The sequence below is a fragment of the Corvus brachyrhynchos genome, unplaced genomic scaffold (assembly GCF_000691975.1).
Source record: "Corvus brachyrhynchos isolate BGI_N302 unplaced genomic scaffold, ASM69197v1 scaffold334, whole genome shotgun sequence".
In the NCBI taxonomy this organism is placed as follows: Eukaryota; Metazoa; Chordata; class Aves; order Passeriformes; family Corvidae; genus Corvus; species Corvus brachyrhynchos.
In genome coordinates, this window is record NW_008238316.1 from 2708560 (window position 1) to 2734225 (window position 25666).

At 49.4% G+C, this 25666-nt stretch overlaps 2 protein-coding genes across 3 annotated transcripts in view; one reads left to right on the top strand and one right to left on the bottom strand.

Annotated features, from left to right (window-relative positions):
• Positions 1-13476, bottom strand: part of RNLS (renalase, FAD dependent amine oxidase) — a 52942-nt gene extending 39466 nt beyond the window's left edge. The window contains exons 1-3 of one of the 2 annotated variants that reach the window (XM_017733778.1): positions 13332-13476; positions 13048-13190; positions 12230-12388 (exon numbers count right to left, since the gene is read on the bottom strand). In XM_017733778.1, coding sequence (XP_017589267.1) covers positions 12230-12388; positions 13048-13129 — 241 coding nt within the window. In that variant the 5' untranslated portion in view covers positions 13130-13190; positions 13332-13476. The remainder of the gene's footprint in view (positions 1-12229; positions 12389-13047; positions 13191-13331) is intronic. The other variant, XM_017733779.1, reaches the window with a different exon arrangement.
• A 5600-nt stretch (positions 13477-19076) lies between these two features.
• Positions 19077-25446, top strand: LOC103615262 (lipase member K). The gene is made up of 9 exons (XM_008633283.2): positions 19077-19894; positions 20035-20152; positions 20814-21012; positions 21270-21379; positions 21525-21661; positions 22095-22232; positions 22344-22415; positions 23444-23512; positions 24431-25446. Exons 1-9 carry the CDS (start codon positions 19790-19792, stop codon positions 24662-24664), a joined length of 1182 nt encoding a protein of 393 aa, XP_008631505.1. The 5' UTR covers positions 19077-19789; the 3' UTR covers positions 24665-25446.
• The last annotated feature ends 220 nt before the right edge of the window (positions 25447-25666 follow it).

Below are 25666 nucleotides of genomic sequence, written 5' to 3' on the forward strand. Positions count from 1 at the left end.
ACAAAAACCAAAAAAAAAAAAAAAAAAAAAAGAGAAGCGACTACAGGGGAGAACTTCAAAGTCAAAACTGGAACTAGAAACAGAGCGTATCAACTCTTCTGTAGCTGTCTATTGTTCTGGAGTGTGACTCAGCAGAACAAAGGCTTTTGTCTTCATGGAGAAATAGAGTCCATATTGCACAGGAAGTGGCAAAAATCCACTGTCTGGAATGTGACCGGAGCTCCATTTGCTTCCATGGGGAATTTCCCTGGCTTTAGAGAGACTGCAAATCACCACCCTGTCCTACACGAGCTGAAGAGGCCAGGGTAAGACTCTGGTTTTCCTGCACTCAATGGAAAAAAAAAAAAAAAAAAATTTGCAGAAAAAAAGGTGAGTATGAGACAGTGGTAGCTGAGAGAATTCACTTTTGCACCTGCACCGAATAAATCTGAAAACACCTGGATTTATAAACTGGAACACTCTGGGAAGGACACAGGTACATGACAAAGCCGGTGCCTCCACCACGATCCAACACTGTGAAACTGTCACCACATAAAAGTCACCAGGTTTAAGACCAACATCTATATTTGAAGTACTTGTACTTCCCTTCTTATATCAGTTCAGTCACATGCATAAATGTTGAAGGAGGCTGAAAGGGGAACACGAACAAACAACTTTTAAACCATCAATCTTAAAAAAAGATGTTTTAGCAGCACCAAGAGATGCAGCACGTGGATGTGATCAGACCCAGAGGCTGGGGCTTATCAGCACCTTGAAGTTAAACATCACGTGGCAGAAAAAACATGCCAGCAGTAACTTCATCCAAGGACAGATTTTTCAGTCCACGCACACATTGCAATATCTATGTCTGGACTAGTTTCTCCAAGCATTCCCATGCCATCATCAGTGAATTTTCTGATGACAATACAGCACTGTTCTACACCCAGAAATCACCTGCTACCATGCAAAGCAGCATGCTCAAGAAGCGTATGGTTTCTCCTACCACACAAAAGTTAATTTTCCTTGGTTTGGTGAAGTCATGTTTATCCCCAGCTTGACAGAAGAAATCTCCACCTCCTTCCATGCACTCTTTCTGTTTTTATTAGAAGCCCGAGCGCAGCTTTCCTTGTGGCGTGGGTGAGTGGGAGTGTGGAGCACAAGTAAACGCTGTCTCTGTACGTCACGGTTGTGAAACACACTCTAAATAAAACCATATGCTCTGGAAGGAAAAGTTTCAGCTCTCTCCCCTTTTGCTGCCTGCTCGGCTCGGAATGCAAACACATTTATAGAAAGGTTTGATGAGAAACTGATAAAAGACACGGTCATTTCTTTATTCACTCTGCAGGGTCAATGTACAGGACCCTTCACTTGAAGAATTCTATGATTTGGTTTCCTCTCTTGTTTTCTCCCTTGAAACAGTTGTGAATTGGTGTCAGCTGGTACCTGTGATGTTTTAGTGCCCGATACTTCCATGATTTTCAGAGCAGATACCTCATGATGATGGGGAGGAAACAAAACAAGCCAAAACAATTCACTAATCCACCGTTCTAGCAAAAATAACTTAATAATAGATTTCTTCTAGAGCTGGTCAGACAGTTCTATAGTTTGCCCTCCCAGCTAAAACTTTAGCAATGCCCCGTGTGGCTGTCAGCTATGAAACCCAACACAATTTAATGTAATTCTTTGTCACATTTTGCAAAACATGCCTGTGACATGCCGTGGCCATAACTGAACCCATGTTCTTCTTTTTCCTTCCTTCTTTTCTGTCGAAATGCGTGCCTCGGTGACAGAGGGAGGCTGACACAGGAACGTGGGGAGCAAAGATAAACCACCTCATTTCTCCCTCGTAGCAGGGCTTCTTTTGGCGATCAAACACACACCAAAGGGGAAGTGCCACAGCTTTGCTCTGTCTAATGCTTAATTTCCAGTTCTGGGTTATGCAGTGATCTCTCCCACGAGCAGTTTTCCTCCCTCGGCCTGCACCAGACATTTTGGACACAAACAAAGCCCACTATGTGTTACCTTTTTTTCTCCTCTCCTTTGGTATCTCACCTGTTATTCAGGTTGCTCCCAAGAAAAAGGGCAAACCCAAAAGCAACACTTCCCAATGCTGCAGCTGTGTAATGATGGAAAAACGAATATTGGGAAAGCAAGGCAGCACGTCTGAAGGGGCAGGTTATTCAGGAGTCCTCATCAAACCTTCCTCAGGGTTTATCTCTGTGGTCAGCACTGACTCCCAGGCTGAGACACTGATAAAGGGAAGGTGAACTTCCCTCCAAGCTGAAGCTGCACTGTCGTGCAAACCACAGTCCCACTGCAGCGTTCTGACAGCTCCACGTTGTTAAATGACTAAATTTCCATTAGTAACAGGGATTTTTTGCTTGTTTTTCAAGCACCTTCCTTGCCTGGTATTCAGATCTGCCTAAAACATAATCACTAGCAGCAATGGCTAAAATAATAAAATAAAATTCAAGCTGTGTACACTTGTAATGCTTCGCCCACAATCAGTTTCACGTGGCTCCGACTGGATCACATGTTCTGGGTGTCTTGTCTGGTTTGTTTCTTTTGTTTTATCACATGTTCTTTCACTTTCTGTCCTGTCTCTCCTTTCCAAAGCACTGAGACACGCCGCCAAGCACGCAGAGCACGCGCTCTGGAAGCACAGATAAACTAAACAGGCTGTACCTGATTGCCAATGGCCCCTCCTCTGCTGTCATTTTGGCAACTTCCATAAATGAGACACACAGTCCAGTGCACAACTTAAAAACCCTGGTTCTCCAGTCTCCACTTGTAAGAAGGGAAGCCACGGCAAACAAATCCTACTGCTCAAAATGTGACACAGTGGAGGGGGAAAATAAGAATAGGATTCCTTGAAAGTTACTGACAGATCAGCTGCAACCTACCAGAGGCTGAAAAAAAAATACCAGATGGAAGAAAAAATCCTTGATATTAGTACATCATACCAAATGCTGTATTCTAAAGCCAAACTCTCCCCTCCTCCTGCTACAAGGAACTGTTTCTTGGAAAATCCTTAATGCCTTTATTGATGGTGGCTCTTGGCTCTAACAGCTAAATGTGACAAGGAGGAAGAAAAAAAATACAAAGAAGGAATACTGATGTAATAAAACACGGTCCAGACTTACCTGCCTTGCAAATCCCATTAAGAAAAGAACCCCACGCAGGTACTCACTTAAAATTGAACCTTAAACCCCCACAAACTGTTATTAATTTCTAATACCTTGACATTTGACTTTACAGTAAAATACAAGAGATAACACACCAAAAAAAACCAGAAAGTGGGGAGATAAGACGTATGGCTGAAGGCAACATGACAAAAAAGAAACAGAAAAGAACAAATGCTAATTTAAAATAAGCCAAGTAAGAATGTCTCTCACTGCCTATAAACACACACAGATCAGCAGCACAGTTCCACTGCCAGAAGACTTACGCAGGCTCAAAAAACACAAAGCCAAACCCCTTAAAATTAGTATTGATGTAAACCCCAGCTCAGACCAGCAAACCACCTGAAAATCCCCCTTAGACTGGTTCCAAAACTACCCCGTGTTTTTGAGCACCTCCGAGACACAAAAGCCTTTTCCCAAACAAGCCTCAAGCTACTCACAAGGAACTGTCAGACCCCTTCCCCGTGGGATTGCTGAGGCATTTTACCACCTCCTAAGGGTTTTAAAAAAAAAAGAGCCAATGTGTTACATTTATTTTCCAAATACCTGCTGGCGTTTCAGTGCCTGAAGCGGCAAACACGGCGTCGTGACTGTCACCAGCAGACAGGGGAGAGCTGGGGACACCACCCAGCATTCTGAACCAAGGGGCAAAAACTTGGAGGAGTGAAGTTTGAAAAGCCTGCCACAACCATGACCCCTCCCAGTATGTTAAGCAGCACACAAACTGAGACCAGAATGCCTCCCTGGCAGCACTCTGACACAGACAGGTCATTTATTAGTTCACCTCTTTCCAAGGGTGCAGATGCTAACGGGGCCAGGATCCTGCAGCATGAGCACGAGGCAAACAGACTTACACTGACATCTAAAGGTATCATTTACTATGTGATGCCTTCTGAAACATCTGCAAAGGGCCAGCATCTTGGACAGAAGGAATGTCAGTATTTAATTATTACAATGAGTGCCCAAGGCCAGGCTGGACACTGGGGCTTGGAGCAGCCTGGGACAGTGGAAGGTGTCCCTGCCCATGGCAGGGGGTGGAACAAGATCACCTTTAGGGTCCCTCTCAAACCATTCTATGATTCTCTACACGTACACCCCAAATTTGAGGCAAATTTCCTTGTTTCAGTAAGGACTATGTGGCATTTTCTTCAGACTAGAAAATTAAGCTTTTGCTAAATTCTGTCTTAGGGAAAGTGTCCCATCTTTTCCATGGAGTTGGGCACAAATCCTAGCTATAGTTCAGCCACTTGAAGACAAGTGGTCATTTCAAAGTTAACATTTTTCTCCTGCTCTTAAGTTGGTTTTGAGCGTAATATCCATTAGAAAATGTGAATGCTGGCTTTGCAACCAGCGTGGCTTAAATCAGAATAGATGAAAGGGTTTCTCATCAGTGTTCCTAAACACACCTCCTGCTGTGCCAGAGAGAAGTGGACGTGGCAACAGACAGCAAATCCATTTCTTTTGTGCTTTACACACTCAAACACCACCTTCTCCTTCTGCAGTCACTTTACAGCACTTAAACCACTTGCTGCCTGTACACAGTTCACTGAATAAAATTTACTTCCCCAGATTTCCATAGGCATCCACCCCGTTCTCCCTAAAGTATAAATCCAATTGGAAGAGAGCAATAAATCCCTCTTTATGGAGAGGTGTACACTTATCCTCTGTGCCTTTGCAGAGCTGCACCACTCAGCCACATCCTGGCAGAGCTGTATTCTTAAAGGATGACTTTGGGAGTAGAATCAGAGGCTACTGGTGCACCAGGACTGACTCTGGAAAGCCTTATTTGCATGTCCCTTGTTCTTTCCAATAAATCAAGTGAAGAGATAGCTTTAATCCATTTCAACAAGGCAGTAGGTTCCTTACACTTTAAATAACTTGTAGCAGCTGAGTCCATCGCTGTAACATGAGGTGCTGCATCAGCTAAGTCAATAAAGGTGACCAATCCCACCTTCATTTCTCACCCAGCCTGTTCCACTTCCTAAACTGCACCAGTCCCCAAACAGAGTTAATCAAGGCTCTCCCTTTTCTAAAGAACAGTTAGAGTGCTTTTGAGTATCTCTGACAAGGTGGGTAGAGCAGGGTATTCAAACCCTAAGGAAGAGCAAGGCAGTCAGTAATAAATTCCAAGGCAGCCCAGGTAAATCCCAACCCATCTATTACACCTTGCCTGATGGCTCAGGAAAAGGAACAGAACTTGGTTTCTACAAAAGGTGTCTGAGGGTAAGTTATTCCTGAGGCTTTTTTAAATACAACAGCATACCAACACTCTTGGAAGTTATGATGCCAAGTGTGGAAAGTTGACAGCAGGCTCCATGCAAAATTTAGGTTTGACTCAATGGGGCCAAAACCTCATTAGGTTTAAAATTAATATTTTTTTCTCCCTGCTCTAATCCAGATGTGGACTGCAAAAATAACTGAGACGTTCACAGATGTGTCCGTGGGAGGTAAAGATAATCTTTGTAAAGAATGCTCTCAATTACAGTGATGGGAGTGGCCAGCAACCATTAAAATAATCCTCTAGAAATCCACAAAGCCCCATCCAGTCCAGAGGCACAGCCTAAGCTATGAGAACACATCTAAAAAGCGCTGTCCAGTGAAGACTTGTGTCTGCCTATTTGACTGCGGCACTAAAAAATAAATAAATCCCAAAGCAAGCAATTAAATGTAAAGACTGCCTGCAAACCTGCACCAGACTTTTCAAAGGTTTTCAGCTCTATAAAAGCCATAGTTTGAGCGGCAGATTTCACATCAAAAAGAAGGCTATAAAATCCCAATCAGCCTGTGGTCACCTTTGCACATTTCTCTCTCTCAAGTGTGCCCAGAAGGTTTGGTAACGGGAAAGGAGGGAGAGCTTTCCCAAACATGTTTTTCAAAAAAAACCCAAGTGAAAAACTCCAAACAAACGAACAAACCAAAAAGGGATTTTACTCAAAGGGAGAGGTGACACATAACATTATCGCTGTTTCCCAAAACCAACCATCAAAACCACTTCACATTCAGGATCTGAAAATTCAAGGCTGGTAAAAATGCCCTAACTGGACTTCCTGAAGAATAAGATCTTATAGCACATCCCAGCTTCCTACAACACAGAAACCACCAGCTCCTAAAACACATGTCCCACAAGACACAAATAAAGAAGTTTCAGAATTGCTCAGTTTGGTCTCATTTTTTGGCAAGGAACTTTTTTTTTTTCCCCCCTTCCTTTTAGGCTCATGGCAAAGAGCAGCTTTGGAAAGATTTCTCCATCTAAACATAATCCCTGGAGAGAACCAAAGACTGGGAAACACTGAGAGGTATCTGTTTATTGTTGGGATAAACAAACTTCAGAGCATTTATTTGTTCTGTTCCAAGTACGTCCTGTGTTCAAATACCATCACCTTTAGTATCTAGAAAAAAAACCCCAGTCTGTGCACACGGGCTCGTGTTCAGCTGATCCAACATGTCTGTGGTCCCATTCTCTATTTTGGGGACTGGAATGACACAAAAGAGCTCGACAAAGGTCTGTGACCAAGTGCCCAGTGCTGAAGGACCGTGCCAAACCAGGGAGAGAAGCAGGTCCAGCTTCAAGGAATTGCAAACAGCCACGTCAGGCAGACTTAAAAAGCATCAGCACACAAAAGCAGCGCTGCCTTACATGTCAGAAGTAACTTTTTTTTCAAGCCAGCTCAGCTCAATCAGCACCACCTGCTGCCAGTTTAACGTGCAGGTGCTCTGGAATCCCTCCTGGGACCGCACAGGAAACCCAAGCTTAGGACTCCGACCGCAAAATCACGAGCATGCAGAGGGCTCAGCCACTCGCCCGGCCCCTGAGCTGCTCCCCTACCCTTGCTGGAAGAGCAGAATGTGCCAGCAAGTCTGTGGGCCACATGGTGAACTGAGGATCACACCACTGAGCCTGCTAAAAATAACTCCTCCACCCTTTTTTGGGGGGGAAAGGGCGGGGGGGACCGTGTGTCTGTGGTCCCCCAGACAGGGGTGCTGCTGCAGCTGGAGGCGGGGCAGGACCAGGAGCAAGGGGCTGCCGGAAGAAATGCTTTGGCAGCATTTCCAGGCACCAAGAGGTGATGCTGTGGCAGAGTGGGACTCACCCTCTCTGCAGAGTTTCCTTTTAGGAGCTGGCACGCTGGTCTGGCCAAAGGATGGGCTCCCCTGGAGTGGGAACCCAGCCTGAAGACAAGAAGCTGCATATTTTGCTCTTCCAGCATTGCACCTGGCTTTTTTCCTTCTGTTTTACCCTGCGATCTGTCAAATCAGAGTTCCAGCTCTCCACCCAAGGCAGGCAGCCCCGGCTGACAACACCAAAATGCAAAGTAGCCCTTTATCTAATACAGATTCTACTTCACTCTCCTTTTCAGGCCTCTCGTGCTCACGCATACGGGGGTTAATCCCCACACGTCCCAGATGGAGAGGGGCTCTGGGATCAGTGTGTTTGATAGGCTTCCAACATGCTCAGTAACTGCAGAATAAGCCCATTATAAGCACTCTAGATATTAAAAAACCACCTAAAAACAGACTAAGTCAAACACACGCTTAAGAACACACACGGCCTACTTTGATTTTTTTCCTCCTGATGTGCAATTCCAGCCCCAGCAGCCTTTATTTTTAGCAGTACTCCCTCAGAGAGGCTATACCCGAGCTGCAGCAGGCAGTGAACACGGAGGGGCTCTACCTGCTTTGAAGGCTGACAGAGAGGTTTTGGTGGCAGCTGCTCCTCCTCAGACACTCCCCTGCTCCCCAGATGTGCAGTCCCACCTTCTCCTCCCTGCCTCCCTCACGCCTGTCAGACCATTCCAGGAGCAAATCCAAATCCTCGACCAAGAGAAAAGCAACCTCCCAAAGGAAGGCCACGGCCATGATCCGAGGGATGGAGCAGCTCTGCTGGGAGGAAAGGCTGGGAGAGCTGGGATTGTTCAGCCTGGAGAGGAGAAGCTCGGGGGTGACCTCACTGTGTCCTTCCAGGGCCTGAAGGAGCTACAGGAAACATGGAGAGAGACTCTTTACAAGGGCTGGAGGGACAGGACAAGGGAACGGCTTCAAACCAAAAGCTCAGGGGGGCCAAATCCTGCAAACAGAGCCTGGCAGGGCAGGAGGGTTTCCTGCAGAGGGATGCTCCCTGTTCCTGCTGCAGCCCTGGGAACACAGCCACCGCCTCTGACACTCCCATCCCAGGGATCACCCGAATTCACCACAGACCCTTCCCCTGCCACAGCCTCAGGCAGAACTGGGGTGCTCCCAGGGCAGATGGGTGACAGGTTTGAAAAGGACCATGGCCAGGAACTCCTTGTGTTTCCAGAAAGCCCAAATATTCCCACATTGTGGCCTCAGCTCCCTGATAAGCGACTAACAAATCAGTGTACATGTTTACACTGGACATTTCAGATCTGTTAGGTAATGAGAGCTCCAAGCTGGATAAGCCCTGCTCAGATTGCTTGGAACTGGAACCACAGAATTCCAAATTTATCATCGTGCTATCCAAAAATAAACACATCCACTCAGCAAGGACTTGTGACTCGTGAAAAATTATCAGAGTTGTGCTTTCCTAACTCACATCATAAAGCCTTCCCACGCAAATACAGCCCTGTTTCACTTGTATCTTCTCATCAGCTTGTATTATTTAAAACATGTGGGACATTCACACAGATGGGGAAAAAAAAAAAAAATAGGTCAGGCTCAAAGCAAAAGCCAAGCCATCCTCTTTTATTAGCAGCTTAAACGTGCAGAAGTGTAATTTGAAATGCCAGGGGAAGAGACATAATGAAAACGTTCTGAGCACACAAATAAAAAAACTACGGCAAATCGTCGCGACCTCAGACTGCCGTGTTGCCAAAAGCCTCGAGCTAAACAACAGAAGTAACAGGAAGGCTTGTCCAGCTGATCTGAAAAAGCACAGAAAGAACCACAGTGCTTGGTGATCATACGGAATCTGGGATATAAATCCGGGATTCTTCTAACATCAGCAGCCAATGTAACAGTCCAGCACCTCGGAAATACTACTGGATGATGAACATTTACAAAATCTTGTCCTTTCATTTGCAAAGATCCTACTTCTAAGTAAATGTATTCCTTTCCTTGAACTGATGTTACAAACCTCAGAAACGTTTATTCATTTCCCTTTTATCTCCTGCATTACCCCAATATTTACTACCAGAATATGCAAAGCTCAAATCAGTGCAGTAAATTTAATTTAGCTGTGCAAGCTGAATGTCCTAAACATCATTTGATTGCTGCCACCTATTGTTGTTCCAAACATGTTGCAAGGAGTTAACCCTTTATCCAGCAGCTACTAGAAGTCATGCTGGAAGTACTTCTGGCTCTGCTGCTGCTAAATATGCAACTGCTGCATCTATTTAGGGGTGATAACTGTAGAAAGAATGAATAAAGGTTGAAAATTAAGGTGATTTAAAAAAAAATATATATATGTATATAAACACACTATTTATTACATTATTTGTTTCATATATATTTTTAAAAATTGAGTGTGTTCACACACTAACTTCTCCATTAATCGCAGACTTGGCTTTTCACTCACGAGAGAAGCAAATCTGCAACATTCATTTCCCACACAGCCCATATAAAATGGTAATTTTAGGTTGCCAAAGGCCACTTAATTCTGTCTTCTCCTAAATGCACTTGGCTTCACAATGACATCATGTTCAGGCTCATCTGAGAGGTTAAAGGACACAAAAACCATCCAGTCTAGTTTAGTCTGCCGAGTTAAAGTATTAAAACAGCAACTTTGCCACTGGATGTGAAATTTGAGAGGTTATTTCAAAATCTTAAGTTTCCAAATATCGTGCAAATAAGTGAAAATTGTTTTCAAAAACACGTGGGAGGCAGAAGACCCCCTCCCTCAAACAGGAAAATGGTGAATTCCTGGAGGGGTGAACTCCCACCTCTGGCAAGTCACTTGAACTCTCCAGCTCAGGCTCTTTTACCCACCAACGTCAAAGGCTAATTCCAACCCCCACGGACGGATCAAAGCACCCCTTACCCTGCCCAGCTGCTCCTTCACTCCTTCTCCCTCACAGCCTTTATCCATACATTAATGCTAGCAACACCTCAGCAAAACCCATTTCAAACTTCACCTGGCTGTGAGCTGGGAGACCCAGGTACACCTCAGTGGTTCAAGAGGCCCCCAGCCAGCACTTCAACCCCTGGCAAAACCGACCCCCAAAAGGCACCCCAGAGAGCACCCCCAGATGGGGCAAGGGAAGGGAGACCATGGGGGATGTGGGGGAGGTTCAAACCCATCCATGCCCCTGGCGAAGCAGCTGCCAGAGCAGGGATGTTACACCAAAGCAGCGAAGGCTGAAAAGCAGAGCTGTGCAGAACAGCCAAAACTGGCTCCTTCAACTCTCCTCATCCCAAACCACAACAGCGACTGAGATAAGCCCTGCCCAGGCACATCTCTCATTTAGCTCCAGAGTCCTTCTTCTACACAGTAAGGGCCAGCAGGGAAGGCAGCTGTATTCCCAAACTCTGCCCTTTCAGCCACTTGCCCGCCACGGCCGAGTGGCCACACGTGACCCTCGCTGGCCACACAGGAGGAAGCCCCCTCCTTCCTCCAGCTCTGCACATGTCCTGCTCCATCCCACAGCAGCAACAGGAGCCCTCTTGCCCGCAGTTACAGCTGGGGGGAAGTTTCCAACAGGCAGCAGGAACCTCCCCTTCCAGGAGCAGCTGGAATCGCTACCAGGAACGCACAAATACGGTTCCTGTTAGAACCGCCAGATTTTGCCCCGGATTTGGGAGACCAGAGCATACAAATGACAAGAAAGTGTCAGTGTGGAGGGGAGAGAACACCTATTCCTCTCAGCAGCTGTCACGAAATCCCATCTTAAATCCCAAGTGAGGTGGGTCCAGGAAAAGCCACCTTCCCTGCCAGCAGAACTCGGCTCTCTGACGTGCAGTCAGAATCAGGTTGAGATTTAGACACCCAGTGATGTACCTGACCCACTGTAAGTCAAAACAGACCTGAAACTGCACCCTGCTCAGGCTCTGAAACACCCTCCTAACACTCCCCTCACCTATTCTTCCCCTCAGTTCTTAGCCCAAAGAAACAGGAGTAAAGATGCCGATATCTCCCGTGCCAAGGAACTCCAGGGCATGGGGAGTCACTCCCACAGCCTGAGATCCAGAATTAACAGCTGGCAGGACATCTGGAAGCTGGTCTCACACAGGGAACAGGAAGAGAAGGGAAGAGAAACAGGAAGAAGGGGAGGAGAAGACAAAACTTGCTGGATTCCCTCAGATAAAAGTCGATCCTGCAGTTACACAGACGGTGAAAAGAGACGATGTCGTGGGAAGCATCTGACCGCTCCAGCTCTCCCCAGAGCAAGTGAAATGAACTGTTCACCTTAATTACATCTTCTGAAGGGGACCTGCCTGCTTTCTGGACAAGAAAGGATTTAATTACCCCCAGAAAAACAATCTGCAAAGATATCAGTGCCAGCTGGGGAAGGCCTTGAGATGCAGACTAGCAGAACCTCGGGAAGGCTCTGAAAAGACACTCCCTCTGCTTTTCTTCTATTTTCTATTTTTCTATTTTTATTTCTTTCACTATTAACCAGACCACCTTAGCAAAGACAGGATGTGCCAGGCCCACCATTGCTTTCCATGGCAGAGGGACAGGGGAAATGAGAGGGCTCACAAAACAGCAATTAGCAGAGAAGTCCTGTTCGTAGAGAAGATTTACCTACTTGGGCGCAAAGGTCAAAATCAGAGGTTGTAACGAAAACACTTCTCTTTACAGACATGCTCAAGAAAACTTGCTCAATCCAGTAACTACTTTCAAGCTGCACAAAGACAAGCCCTGCTTTAGCAGTCAGCAAAAAAATTAAAGATCAGACTCAAAACTGACTCATCTATTTAGATGGTTTTGCTGTCAAGGTACTACTGGTCACACACCACACATGTGGCCTTGAAATTACCCACCTCCCACCATTTTCCACCCTGTCCTGGTGGGATAATTAAGCAGCTCAGACTGTTGAGGGAGTTTTTTGCCACGTAAGATGCTCAACTGCCATTCTGGATTAGATACCTGCGATGTGGAGGTCTGAACTTACTGTTCACAATGTCACCTTGCAGCTGGAGAATCTGTGGGACCGGCATGGTGAGAATAACCACATCAAACTCTTCCGGGGGCCCCGCTTTCCTGGAGACTTCCCACCTCCCATCCCGGAGAGAGAGGTGAGTTACGTGCTGCTCATAGGACACCTCTGCACCTGCGTGGAAAAAGCAGCAGTTAAATGCACGTGGCAGTGAATTCCACAGGGAAAAGGCAGAGAGAGAGTTATTTCCAAGGGATGGGGTGACAGGACAAGGGGGAATGGCTTCCCACTGCCAGAGGGCAGGAACATAGCTATTTTTTTTACAAGATTAGGCTTTAAAAAAACAGCTGATTAAAAAAAATATGAAAACAATTGCATGGAAGGACCAAAGCCTGACTACTCTTACAGCTCAAATTTTTCAAAGCAGGATTAAATTAGTCACTGAACTGTACACGTGGTTCTGCCCCACGACACCTAAGGCAGCAGTCAGAAAGTTTAAACTCCTTTCCCAAAGGACTCTCCACCCAGCAGGCTCACGTCCGTTCTCCAAAACATAGGGTGCAGCTCACCCCTCTGCCCCCAGTTACACAGCAGATGTTCTGTTTGTATAGAGACTTTTATATCTGCAGGACTTGGAAGTTCACAGAGCTCACAGACACCATTCCAGCAGCTTCCAGGCATACGTTAACAAACAAAGGAACTTAAACATCCTCAAACAAGGAACTTAAACACCCTCATCAGGGATTTAAATCCGAAAGACCGTTCAAAGGCACCGTCAAAAACACAACCACTGAAACCCTTCCCTTCACACAAAGGCATCCAAAAAGCATTACCTGACTGTTCTAAATAGTACTTGACAACCGAGGAGATGCCCTGGGGTGCCACGTAATTGCAGGAGCCTTCTCTCGACACCATCCCTTCCACGGGAGCGGTCAGCGGCTTCAGGATGCCGTGAGACAGAAGCTCCTCGTAGAAGCTTGAAAGGAACAAACACACAAGTGAGAAAAGTCGCTCTGTTTTCCACGACTGAAATTAAGACCGGCCTGACTTTCGAATTCTAGCAGGCTGCATTTCAAGGCTGGCTATGCACAAATACAGCGATAAAACAACAAACCACCTTGCCACTGCACTGGGCCCGGCCCTTTACCGCAAGCAGGGCTCCCTGTGATGGATCTGTCAGCGCTGTGACCCGGAAGCAGAGGAATGGATGCAGCTCCCCAGAGCTCTGAACACCACCACAAACTCCAGCGGGGAGCGCAGGAGTGTTCCAGCTGCATGGCCACACCTGGACAGACACATCTGTGCTGGGCACATACACCTGGACAGACACATCTGTACGGGCACACACACCTGGACAGACACATCTGCATGGCCACACCTGGACAGACACATCTGTGCTGGGCACATACACCTGGACAGACACATCTGTACGGGCACACACACCTGGACAGACACATCTGCATGGCCACACCTGGACAGACACATCTGTGCTGGGCACATACACCTGGACAGACACATCTGTACGGGCACACACACCTGGACAGACACATCTGCATGGCCACACCTGGACAGACACATCTGTGCTGGGCACATACACCTGGACAGACACATCTGTACGGGCACACACACCTGGACAGACACATCTGCATGGCCACACCTGGACAGACACATCTGTGCTGGGCACATACACCTGGACAGACACATCTGTACGGGCACACACACCTGGACAGACACATCTGCATGGCCACACCTGGACAGACACATCTGTGCTGGGCACATACACCTGGACAGACACATCTGTACGGGCACACACACCTGGACAGACACATCTGCATGGCCACACCTGGACAGACACATCTGTGCTGGGCACATACACCTGGACAGACACATCTGTACGGGCACACACACCTGGACAGACACATCTGCATGGCCACACCTGGACAGACACATCTGTGCTGGGCACATACACCTGGACAGACACATCTGTACGGGCACACACACCTGGACAGACACATCTGCATGGCCACACCTGGACAGACACATCTGTGCTGGGCACATACACCTGGACAGACACATCTGTACGGGCACACACACCTGGACAGACACATCTGTGCTGGGCACACACGTGGACAGACACATCTGCATGGGCACACCTGGACAGACACATCTGTGCTGGGCACATACACCTGGACAGACACATCTGTACGGGCACACACACCTGGACAGACACATCTGTGCTGGGCACACACAGACAGACACATCTGTGCTGGGCACATACACCTGGACAGACACATCTGTACGGGCACACACACCTGGACAGACACATCTGTGCTGGGCACACACCTGGACAGACACATCTGCATGGGCACACCTGGACAGACACATCTGTGCTGGGCACATACACCTGGACAGACACATCTGTACGGGCACACACACCTGGACAGACACATCTGTGCTGGGCACACACAGACAGACACATCTGTGCTGGGCACATACACCTGGACAGACACATCTGTACGGGCACACACACCTGGACAGACATATCTGTATGGGCACACACACCTGGACAGACACATCTGTGCTGGGCACACACAGACAGACACATCTGTGCTGGGCACACACATCTGGACAGACACATCTGTATGGGCACACACCTATGGTGGACACACCTATACACACTCACACTCCTGTGTCACACACACACCCCCATGTCACACACCCCTGTGTCACACACACACCTATACACACACACACTCCTGTGTCACACACAAATCCCTGTGTCACACACCCCTGCCAGTGATCCAGGCACGCTCCAGAGCCGGGTCTGACCCACCCTTACTGAACAGCTTCTGCTGTATCAAACCCTGCCCAGCTGGAGGTGCCACCCAGCAGGCTGTGACACCTTCCAGAAGGTGCTGGTGGATTTTCTCCAACACCTGGCCGGTGTTTTGCAAGGAGCCACGGCTCGGTGTGAGGAAAGCAGGATGCTGGGCGCAGAGCAGATAGTGCTGAGGGGTGGTGACACCGCGTGCAATGCCTCTGCCCTGGGAACACAAACTCCCGTCCTGAGAGCCCTGAGAGTGGGCAGCTGGGGGAAGGATTTGGGTTGCTACCCTTACCCAGCTGCGTGGGTGGGAGGAGATGTTCCAGAGATCTTCTGACAGGATCGCTGCAGTATGGGGGACACCAGAACCCGACACTTTGGCAGAGGTGTGGCGTGAAGTCCCCTCTGTGGAGCTTGTTGTGCCTGAGGCACAGGCAGGTGTTGGTGATGCTCATCTTCAAAGGGAGCTCCGAGGCGACCTGGACTTCCTGGAGAGAGCTGGGAGCCCCTGTCTCCCCTGCCCTTGTGTTGTGGGGCAGTCATGGAGGAGAACATGTGTTCAGTCTGGGGCTTTCTTTTAAGAAAAATAAAAGATTGACTGTGTGAGTGACCCTCCAACATGTAAGAGTTCACAGCTGGGAATTCCCATTCGATGGGAGGTTTTCTCTTCTTGACACCATTGCCCTGGAAAGAAGCCTCAGGACGTTGTGTCCCCTCCTCAGCACCTCCTGCAGAGGACACCAGCTGGCACCTCGCCCTATTCCCTGCTGTGGATCCCTCCCTCCAGATTCTGCTGTCTCCTAGAGGACCTGTGGGGCTGTACTTCTGCCTGGCTGGGCAGGGCATTGTCACCACCATTTGCTTGTGTCTTTGTGAAAAGGAGATTTCTCAAACCTCACAAATATTTGGCCTTTTGGCCACCGAGCGGTTCTGTGTGGGAGAGGTGCTGGGGAATGGGTGATGGCACTGAGTGGTTCCCTGGATCCTCACTGCCAGCTCAGCGTGCCGGTGAGTCCAGCAGAGTTTCTTACGTGTAGAAGCAGGCAGGAAGGCAGTCACAGAGTCATAGAACCACAGAATATCCTGGCTTGGAAGGGTCCCACAGGGATCATGGATCCAGCCCCTGGCCCTGCCCAGGCACCCCAACAACCCCACCCTGGCCATCCCTGGCAGCGCTGTCCAAACGCTCCTGGACCTCTCGCAGCCTTGCCCATTCCCTGGGGAGCCTGGGCAGTGCCCAGCAGCCTCTGGGGGAAGCACCTTGCCCTGATCTCAGCCTGAGCCTGCCCTGGCCCAGCTCCAGCCGCTCCCTGGGTGCTGTCCCTGTCCCAGGGAGCAGAGATGGGAGCTGCAGCCCCGGTGAGGTCTGACCTCGGTGTGCTCCAGCTGAACAAACCCAGTGCCCCCAGGTGCTCCTCATGTGGCCCCTCCAGACCCTTCCCCCTCATGTCCTTTGAAGGCTTTCTAACACCTATTAGATGTAGACCAGTATTAAGACATTATTACAATTAAAGAGCTGAGGCCAAAAGGCAAATACGAAGAATTAAGACAGAATCCCTGGCAGTAATTTTATAGAAAACTTGATTATTAAACTTGAGCATGATGGGCAGTGCTGAAGGTTCCACTGCAACTGAAAAAGCTCTGTGCTCACCTGATGAGCACGTGGGGACTGCCAGCAAGGAAAGCAGGGGTGATGCAAGAGAGGGCTGCAGGAGTTGGGTGAGAACTCTGGATGTGTGACATGTTCCTGCTCTGGGGCTAAACACCTACTTGAAGTATGTGCTGGTGGCAGGGGGCCCTGGATTGAGGGCAGGGTATGGGGACACAGATTAGGAGCTGTGGCACAACAGCCTTACTGGAAAGGGTGGCAGGCACCAACCCGGACACGAGCCAACAATGTGCTCTCCCTGCAAGGATGGAGAACCCCAGGCTGGCCACGGGAGCGGACAAGGGGCCGCCTGGTTGTTGTCGCCCCTGCCGTTTGGTGCAAGGGAGGTCACATCTGGAGGCCACGTCCAGTTCTGGAATGCCTGGGCAGAGGGATGTGGAGATGATCCGTGGGGGCTGGCAAACTGTCAGCGAGCCTGCAGCAGGACGCAGCTGGGTTTACACGTCTGGCCATGCAGTGAAGTTCAAGGGACTCTCCTGGATCCCATTCAGCCCTAAAAAAAAAGCACATGACCCTTGGGAGGCCAGAGCACCTTGTAAGACCTACGATGATGTCCCGCTCTTGAGGTGCTACAGGACTCCTTTGGGGTGCAGCCTCGCTCCTGCCCCTTTCAGTGCCTCCAGACGAGTGCAACCAGAGCTGCTCTGCCCTTTCCCTGGAGTGTAGATTTCCATTATCTGCTTCCTCAGAGGGTGAAGGTCAGAGGTGTCTTACTCGGTGCAGCGTGGCTTCAGTAGCCCAAAAAAAAGTCACCCTTGACCTCCAGACCTCTGAATTATGAACCCCTGTTCTACTGCGTGTTTATACAAGTGGGACAAACTGCCAAATCTGGGTGCATGCCTTGGACACATCTCAGGCCCATTCCAGGCTGACAGCAAATTTCCCTACTGACCTTTCACCGCGATTTCCAAAGCAAAGCAATCTAGGAAGGGAGGGCAGGAGGCAGCCCCAGCCCTGGCACTGCTGATGGAGAGGGATAACTCTCCCTGTTGGCAGGGGACTTGTAGGATAAGGCACTTAGGTATTCCTCATACCTTCCAGTAAGGGTGTGAAGAACAAGGGTGTTGTGGTGGGCTGACCCCAGCCCACAGCTGAGCTCCCACGGAGCTGCTCCTTGGCTCCATCCCTCACCCCAAAGTGGGACAGCTGGAGGGAACTGGGAGAGCAAAAGCGAGAAAACTGGGTGGAGTGAAAGAAGGTATGGAGAGTTGCTATGGCAAATTGGCTGTGTCCCATCCCTGTGCTATGAAGAATGGGAATTCCATCCCAGCCTGACCCAGTACAGATGTTTTCAGTCTGTTGCCTGGGATTTAATCTCCATCTCAGATGTGGCATCTTTGTATAACAAGAAACATCATCACTTCTAAACCAGAAGATCTGCTACTGGAAATGCATTTTAGACTTTGATCTTCCCTTGCAATAACTTAATTATGTCTCTTGTAGTAAATAAATAAAACCATCACTGAAATGGGAAGCTGGAAACTTTCTTCAGCAATACCAATTAAACCACTTTATCAATGGAAATCACTTCAGAACGTCCAGAGTTATTTGACTCTGCCTAAACAGTATTTAACCGGCCTCCACAAACAAATTCTGGGCAACTGCACTTTTTAAACTGTGGTGTTACCTAATGATGTATATGTTCTGTATCTCAGGGTGTTTACACCTGCCACCCCACCCTGCAGCCAGTTCAAATAGGGCTGTCTCCAGAGGGATGCAGAGCACTGCTCCGTGCACCAGCCAGGGGTGACAACCCATCCTCTGCCACCGCCGTGTGCCACATCACCATCTCCTCCGGGCTGGCCATCTCTTCCCTGCACCGCCCATCCTCCCCAGGGGCTGACATCTCCCTGTGTCCTCCTGCAGGAGCTGTGCCACCTCTCAGCTGGGCTGGCTGCCTTCACTTCTGTGCAGGTGAGTGGGGGAAAAGCCTGGGCAGAGCCGGGCCTAAGCCTGGCTGGGAATGGCACTCAGCTCATGGCACTTAGGGCCCATGCTTGCCTCGGAACAGGGGACCCCAATCTGATTTGCTGGGTCAGTTCTAGAGGCTGGTCCAGCCTGATTTTTCTTTGCCCAGTGGCCTTGTGGTCTCTGATGTCTACAGTTGTTGGAGCAAGCAACCCTGCCCAGACCTTCCCGTACCTGTTTGGGATACCTGATGCCCACACCTGTGTGCAGAACCTGCTGCTCCCATCTGCCTCCACCACCTCCCGTGGCAGCTGCAGTCTCCAGCACGCTGAGTGAGGGGTTTTTAAGCTGTGTTAAACCCAGTATCATTAAGGGATGTCTAGGTCTGCTGGAAGATACATCTCTCCCCATTTTGCATGTAGACTTGCGCTTAAAAATGTCCTTCTCTGAAATAACTTTAATCAATTCTCACCTTTTTCACAATGACCAAGAAGGGCAAGTAGTTAGAGATTTTCTTGTCATGATTTTATTTCTATTTAGGGAGAGAAGGCAGTGCTGGATCTTACTCGTCCTCCCTCTCCCTCCTGGGGAGGCTTGGGCAGTGGTGTTAACACTGCCAAAGTGGTGTAAATAGTGGTGATGCAAACAGCAGGGTGATGGGACAGAGCTCTCCCTCTTGGCCATCCCCTTTCCCAGGAAGAGAGAGTGGAGAAGTGGTGCTGCACGGTCACTGATAGGACAAGTAACACCCCACGTCCTTTTGTGTTGGAAGGAGGCCACATTGGATGGAGCTCTGAGCAACCTGGGGTGGTGTAAGGGGGTTGGAATGAGAGGGGCTTTAAGGTCCCTCCCAGCCCTAACCATTCTGTGATTCCATGATTTTAACCTCTTGCAGTTCCCAGTGGTCTGCAGAGCACTGCAAGGATTGTTGCCTGGCCTCTTGCAGGAATTCCTGAAGGTCTGTCCCACCTCCCTGTGGAAGGATCCCTGCTGAGGTGTGTTTCCTGAGCCACCCCATGTGCATTAACGCTTTTAAGTGGTCACCTAGGCCACCAGGCCGAGTCTGGGTCCTACCTGAGTGTTTCCCTGCCCACATCTCTCCTCTCCCTGCTGGACATCGCCCCTGCTTCCCTGGCACTGACTCTGGGGGTGTGTTGTTCCAGGCGCAGCGAGGATGTGGCTGGCTCTAGCTCTGGTGTCCGTGCTCCACGGGATGGCCTCTGGGGAATGCCCCTTGAATTCCCGATTTCCTAAGAATCCGGAAGCAGGGATGAACATCGTAAGTGTGATGGCTTCGGAGCAGAGGCAGGAAGTGTCTGGGAAACAGCCAGCATTAAATAACGACAGTTAAATGTTACATCTAGGGATTTCCCTGGGGGAGCCCTGAAAACGGCGTTTTTGGCTTTCTTCTCGTTGCAGAGTGAAATGGTCTCCTTCTGGGGCTACCCCAGCGAGGAGTATAACGTGGTGACAGAGGATGGCTACATCCTTCAGCTGAACAGGATTCCTCATGGGAGAGCGAACGCCGGCTGCCAAGGTAAAACTGGTGCCATACAGGACACCCACACCTTGAGCCCTTCACTGGGACACCGGGGCTGGTGGGAGAGGGTTTGCAAGGCTCCCCGAGGCTTGGCATCTGTAGCATCAGTTCTGACGGACCAGGATTTGCAGGGAAGGCTGATCCCTTGCCGGGGATGTTCCCTCACCCTTCATGGAGCCCTGAGCACAGACGGTCAGGCTGCAATCCCAGCAGAGAGAGGCAGCCCATCCATCCTGGGCATAAAGCTTGGGGTTTTTTCCTGGGAGCCTGGCTCCCAAAACGTGCTCCTGCAGCTTTTTGGTGGGTCAGCAGACTGGTTTGGTGCTCCCTGAGGAGCCTCCAGGGGATCCTCTTGTCCTGTGAGGGGTGGTAACCGGGAGAGGGGGCTAGATCCATGAGAAAGTGCGTTTTTCCCATCACATCCCCAGGCTCCTCCGTGTTTGCCTGCAGAGCTCCCCGGGCAGCCCAAGTTCTGCCAGCACTCCCAGAGATTTTGGGGCTAACGTAGCAAACCTGCTTTTTAAATGAAATCTAAGGGAACACCGACACAAACCTCCACAGATTTTGGCTGCCATGGGGATAACACTCCATAAACTATCTCAAAAGGTGCCAGACAGCATTAAAAACGCAGAGAGCCATCGTGCTGCCTGTCTTGCAGGTGCGAGACCTGTGGCACTCCTGCAGCATGGTCTCCTGGCAGAAGGCAGCTCCTGGATCACCAACTTGGCCAACAGCAGCCTGGGCTTCATCCTCGCAGATGCTGGCTACGACGTTTGGATAGGAAACAGCAGAGGGAACACCTGGTCTAGGAGACACCTGGCCCTGTCTCCCAAACGGGATGAATTCTGGGCTTTCAGGTAAAATGCGTTTGAGGATCTCAGGAACAGCTGAATTCTGTCAGGGCCACGCTGCCCTAGCTGGGGGATGAGTGAACCAGGCTGGACTGAAGCACATCCAACCCATTTTGAGTGAAAACCCCATGTGAAAACTCAGTAGGATGAAGAAGTTCATGGGGTGGTCCTGCCCTCCCTGCTGGTTTTGTGGTTTGCTGGTGACGGCTGTGCAGGTGTGGGTGCTGCTCCTCTCAGCAGGATGTCTGCTCTTCCCTCTGCAGCTTCGATGAGATGGCTAAGTACGATCTCCCAGCCATGATCAGCTTCATCGAGCAGAAAACAGGACAGAAACAGCTGTATTATATCGGCCATTCCCAAGGCACCACCATAGGTGAGTGGGTCCTTTTGACCACAGCATGAGATATCTCCATCCCCTCTGAGATTTGTAACATCACCCACTGAAATTAAACTGTGAGCATGAGTGCCTTGAAAGAGTAAACCATTTTTTTTTTCTGCTTCCCCCCTCCCCCTCCCAGGTTTTATAGCCTTTTCCACTATGCCCCAGCTGGCTCAGAAAATCAAGGTGTTCTTGGCTCTGGCACCCGTGACCACGGTGATATTTGCTCAGAGCCCGTTCAGAAAGCTCGCCTTCTTTTCCGACTACGGGCTAAAGGTTGGTCTGCACTATGTTCTGCCCAGCCAAAATGTAGTTTTTCATGGGGATTGTGAAATTACCTGTGGAATATTTCAGGTTGTTTACAGAGAGGGGAGCTCTGCGCTCCGCTTTCGTAATGAAGAGAAACACACATCTCACTACAGAACCTTCCAGTCCTGTCCTGAATTTGCTCCCCAGAATGTTCTGGCAGAATCAGAGCCAAAACGTTGGGGAATAAAACTGATGCAGAGGCTGTGGATTGAGCCCTGCCATGAATGTAAGAGATCATGCCCATGGAAAACAAGGAACAGAAGCATTTAATGGGGTGCAAGGGAGGCTTCGCTACGGGCAACCTTAACACAGGGACAAAATAGAAGATGTAAAGTGGTGGTGCCTTGGGGAAAAGCACGACCAGACTTCCTTTTTGATGAGAACGTTTGCAATTTTACAGGAGATGTTCGGCACCAGGGAGTTCCTACCACACACTGCCCTGGGGCAGCTGCTCCTCTCCAGGTTCTGCATCTGCTCAAAGGTCTGCAAGGGCATCCTGGCTATGATTTTCGGGTTTAACTGGAAGAACACAAACATGGTATGTGGGAATAAATCTGCAGAGGGTCCTTCTGAAGGACAAAGCCTTGGCAGTGCCCTGTTTTGTGGAGCCAGGTGAATCCTGTTGTAAAATGTGCTCGTGTCCTCGCAGAGCCGATTCGATGTGTACGCGGGACACAGCCCGGCGGGGTCCTCAGTCCAGAACATCATCCACTGGCTGCAGGTAAGCCTTCCCAGGTTCCTTCCCGTGCCACACAGAGTGGCACTGGTCCCTCGTGGGGAGCCTGCTGTGCTGGTTGCTGTGAGACACACCCTTGTCCGATCTTTGCATGTTTTGTTTTCACCCCTCCACAAAATGCTCGGCAGATTTTTGAGCCGAGCGGCCCCAAAGGAGTGGATCTGTCAAGAGGAACACTTGGAGCTGAGTACCCTGCATCCACAGCAGGCACATTCCAGGGGTCTCGTTTCAGACCAGCTCCACTCCTGCCCTGCAGCCCAAGTGCCATTAGTGGCAGAGATTCTTCTGGACAGCAGCCAATCAAGCTTATTACCGATAAAGCTGCTTATTTCTCCTTCTTCCCCTTGTGGGCATGAGAACAGTCACCACCAGAGCCCTTTGACACTGCAGCTGTGTTCTCCTTTCTCTTGCCCAAGCTAAAAATTTGCACAATTTCTTGTAGCTCGTGGGTTCAGTCCGTGCACCTTCTCTGAGGCGTGTGCCACAGGCTGTACTCAGGGCACAGCTCCTTCCCAGGGTGGAATCCCCGCCCAGGAACCCCAGAAGAACTTTGTGGGGTTTGTAGCAAGAACCTACACTCCATTTTCTGAAGTGCTGCTGCTCAGAGGAGGGATCAAGCCACAGCCACCCTGAACTTTGTATTGCTGCTAGTCCTGTTCCAGTTAGACAAGAGACCTTCAGAGGCTCCTTTCCCCTTTGCTTGTGCAATTCAGGCCAATTCTCCAGCCCACAAGGAATATTTAGGGTTCCAAACCCATTTTCTATAACCTTTTGATTTCTTCCCATCCTGGTGTTACCCACAAACATCAGAAACATAATGTCTGTCCATTTGTCCAAAACCATGACAATAATTACTTGTTCTGGGCTTAGGGCCAGACCTGTGAGATACACTTGAAAAGCCCTGCCCATTCAGTGATGAAACCCAGCTTCTGAGGTTTGACTTTTGAGGGCTGACTGCACCCCCAGGGAACTGTGATCTCACTTAGACCACTGCATGTCTGAATTTGCTGTAGGGAGTCCATGGAGGGGCACTGAGAGCCTTTGACGGGGGGCACATGTACAACAGCCTTCGCTACAGACAGGTGAGGTGCTTCTGATGGCCACAGCCTTCCCTTCCCCTGGTGTCTTCCCATTCATGCCTCCTGTGGCTCCTTTTAATGTGTTCCTCTCTTCACAAGCTGGAAGTCAGGATCTCTGCTTGGAAAAACTGCGTTTTCCATCCTCAGCTCTATTTTGCAAATACCTTTCAAGTGGGATGAAACATTAGACGCTTTCCACTTGGGGAAATGGTCTCAGGTTACACCAGGCTGAATATTGGGAAAAACTTTGTCTCTGAAATAGTGGTTAAGCCTTAGAACAGAAAAAAAAAAGCTTCTTTCTTCCTTAAACAGGAAAAGTTGTTCAGAACACAGCATGCTGCTTAAGTGGATTAATTACACCTCAGGTAACAAGAGATGTTGCTGACAAATCACCTCACGGCAAGTCCTCAGGGCGTGGAGCTGAAACAACCCTCCAGAGGGTGTGGAGCTGAAACAACCCTCCAGAGGCGTTTCAGTGTCAAGAACTTGCAGCCAAGCACTTCCCTGCTGTCACTGGGCTGAAGGAAGTGCTGGTGACTGTGTGAGGTGTCACCACAAACCCTGGCAGGGTTCCTGGGAGGGAGCTGCAGAGGTCCCCAGCCCAACCTCCTGCTGGGAGCAGGAGGATCCAAGAGCATTAGATCAGGGCAGCCAGAGTTCTGCCTCCTCATCAAATCCTTCTGTAGTATCAGAACCAGAACTTCTAGCCGGGCAGAACAAATCGGCTAATTAATTTTAATTAAATTCGCTCACTAAATTGTAGCGCACAAGGCCATGCTGCATCTTTACTGAAGTTTCTCTTCTTTCTGGAAGAAAGGAGATCCGGTTTTTACTTCCCTCTGTGCCCAAAGAGCAGCGATGCCTCCTGCACAGTGCATCATCTGGTGCATTCCAGCAGCAACCCCTTCTCCATCTCCTCAGGTGGGGCCGCCGCTCTACGACGTGAAGGACATGGAGGTGCCAACAGCCATCTGGAGCGCGGGGCTGGACTGCCTGGCCGACCCCCGGGACACCGCCCTCCTCCTCCCCCAGGTCAAGAACCTGGTCCACCACAAGCTGATTCCCCATTGGAACCACATGGATTTTGTGCTGGGCCTCGATGCCACCGAGGTTCTGTACCAGGAAATCCTTGACATCATGAAGAAGCATCTGTGAAGATGCTGGTTTGATTCGATACAATTTTTTTTTTTTTTGCTGGTTTATCTCATAAGATTAAGTGCTGTCTCTGGTGGTATTTGAAATTTCTCTCTATTTGGAACACCTGAATATAGTTGATTAAAATATTCTGCTTTTAACTGGAGCAGTGACAGGGTGGGGCGTTAGGGACTGAGTCCGGAGAGCTGGCCGGATAAAGGACACATACACCGATACGATTAAGCATTGTTCTCCCCTTATTGTTCAACTGTGCCAACTTACAGTTACTTTTGCAAAGATTCACGCCCAGTCCCTCTAGATGGCCTCTAATCAGAGGGGGAGCCGGGCAGCTGTATACCTTGCCAAGGACTCTCAGGGCTGCCTGCAGTCAGGGGCCTGTTCAGGGGCTTTTCCTCAGCAACCCTGGGTTGTCCAATCTTTCCAGGGGTATCATATGCCCTTGTTCCATAAGGAATCCCTCTACAGTGGGGGGAGGAGCCTTCGTGCTATTCCTGGCTGGCACTGCATTGCCTTTCTTTTTCCCCTTTCTTTTCCTCTTTTTCCTTTTTATTTTATTTTTTTCTTCTTTTTTTTTGTGCCTTTATCAGTGACACAAAGCTCATTATTGCTGTCTCAGGTCTGGCACTGTTATGCTTAAAACCATCAAGGTGGATCAGAAGGAGATCCAACAGATCTGTGGTAAAAAACACCAGAATTAGGATCCCAGAATGTTTTGGGTGGGAAGGACCTTAAAACTCTTCCAGTGCCACCCCTGCCATGGGCAGGGACACCTTCCACTGTCCCAGGCTGCTCCAAGCCCCAATGTCCAGCCTGGCCTTGGGCACTGCCAGGGATCCAGGGGCAGCCCCAGCTGCTCTGGGCACCCTGTGCCAGGGCCTGCCCACCCTGCCAGGGAACAATTCCTTCCCAATATCCCATCTATCCCTGCCCCCTGGCAGTGGGAAGCCACTCCCTGTGTCCTGTTTTTGAGGCCCTTTTAAATAGTTTCTCTCCATCTTTCTC

What these genes read in the sequence shown, in the direction of transcription:
- LOC103615262 (XM_008633283.2), top strand. Translation starts at nt 19,790, where the DNA reads ATGTGGCTGGCTCTAGCTCTGGTGTCCGTGCTCCACGGGATGGCCTCT. An exon ending in GATGAATTCTGGGCTTTCAG is followed by an intron (nt 21,013 to 21,269) that starts GTAAAATGCGTT and finishes TTCCCTCTGCAG; the next exon opens with CTTCGATGAGATGGCTAAGT. An exon ending in ACTGGAAGAACACAAACATG is followed by an intron (nt 22,233 to 22,343) that starts GTATGTGGGAAT and finishes GTGTCCTCGCAG; the next exon opens with AGCCGATTCGATGTGTACGC.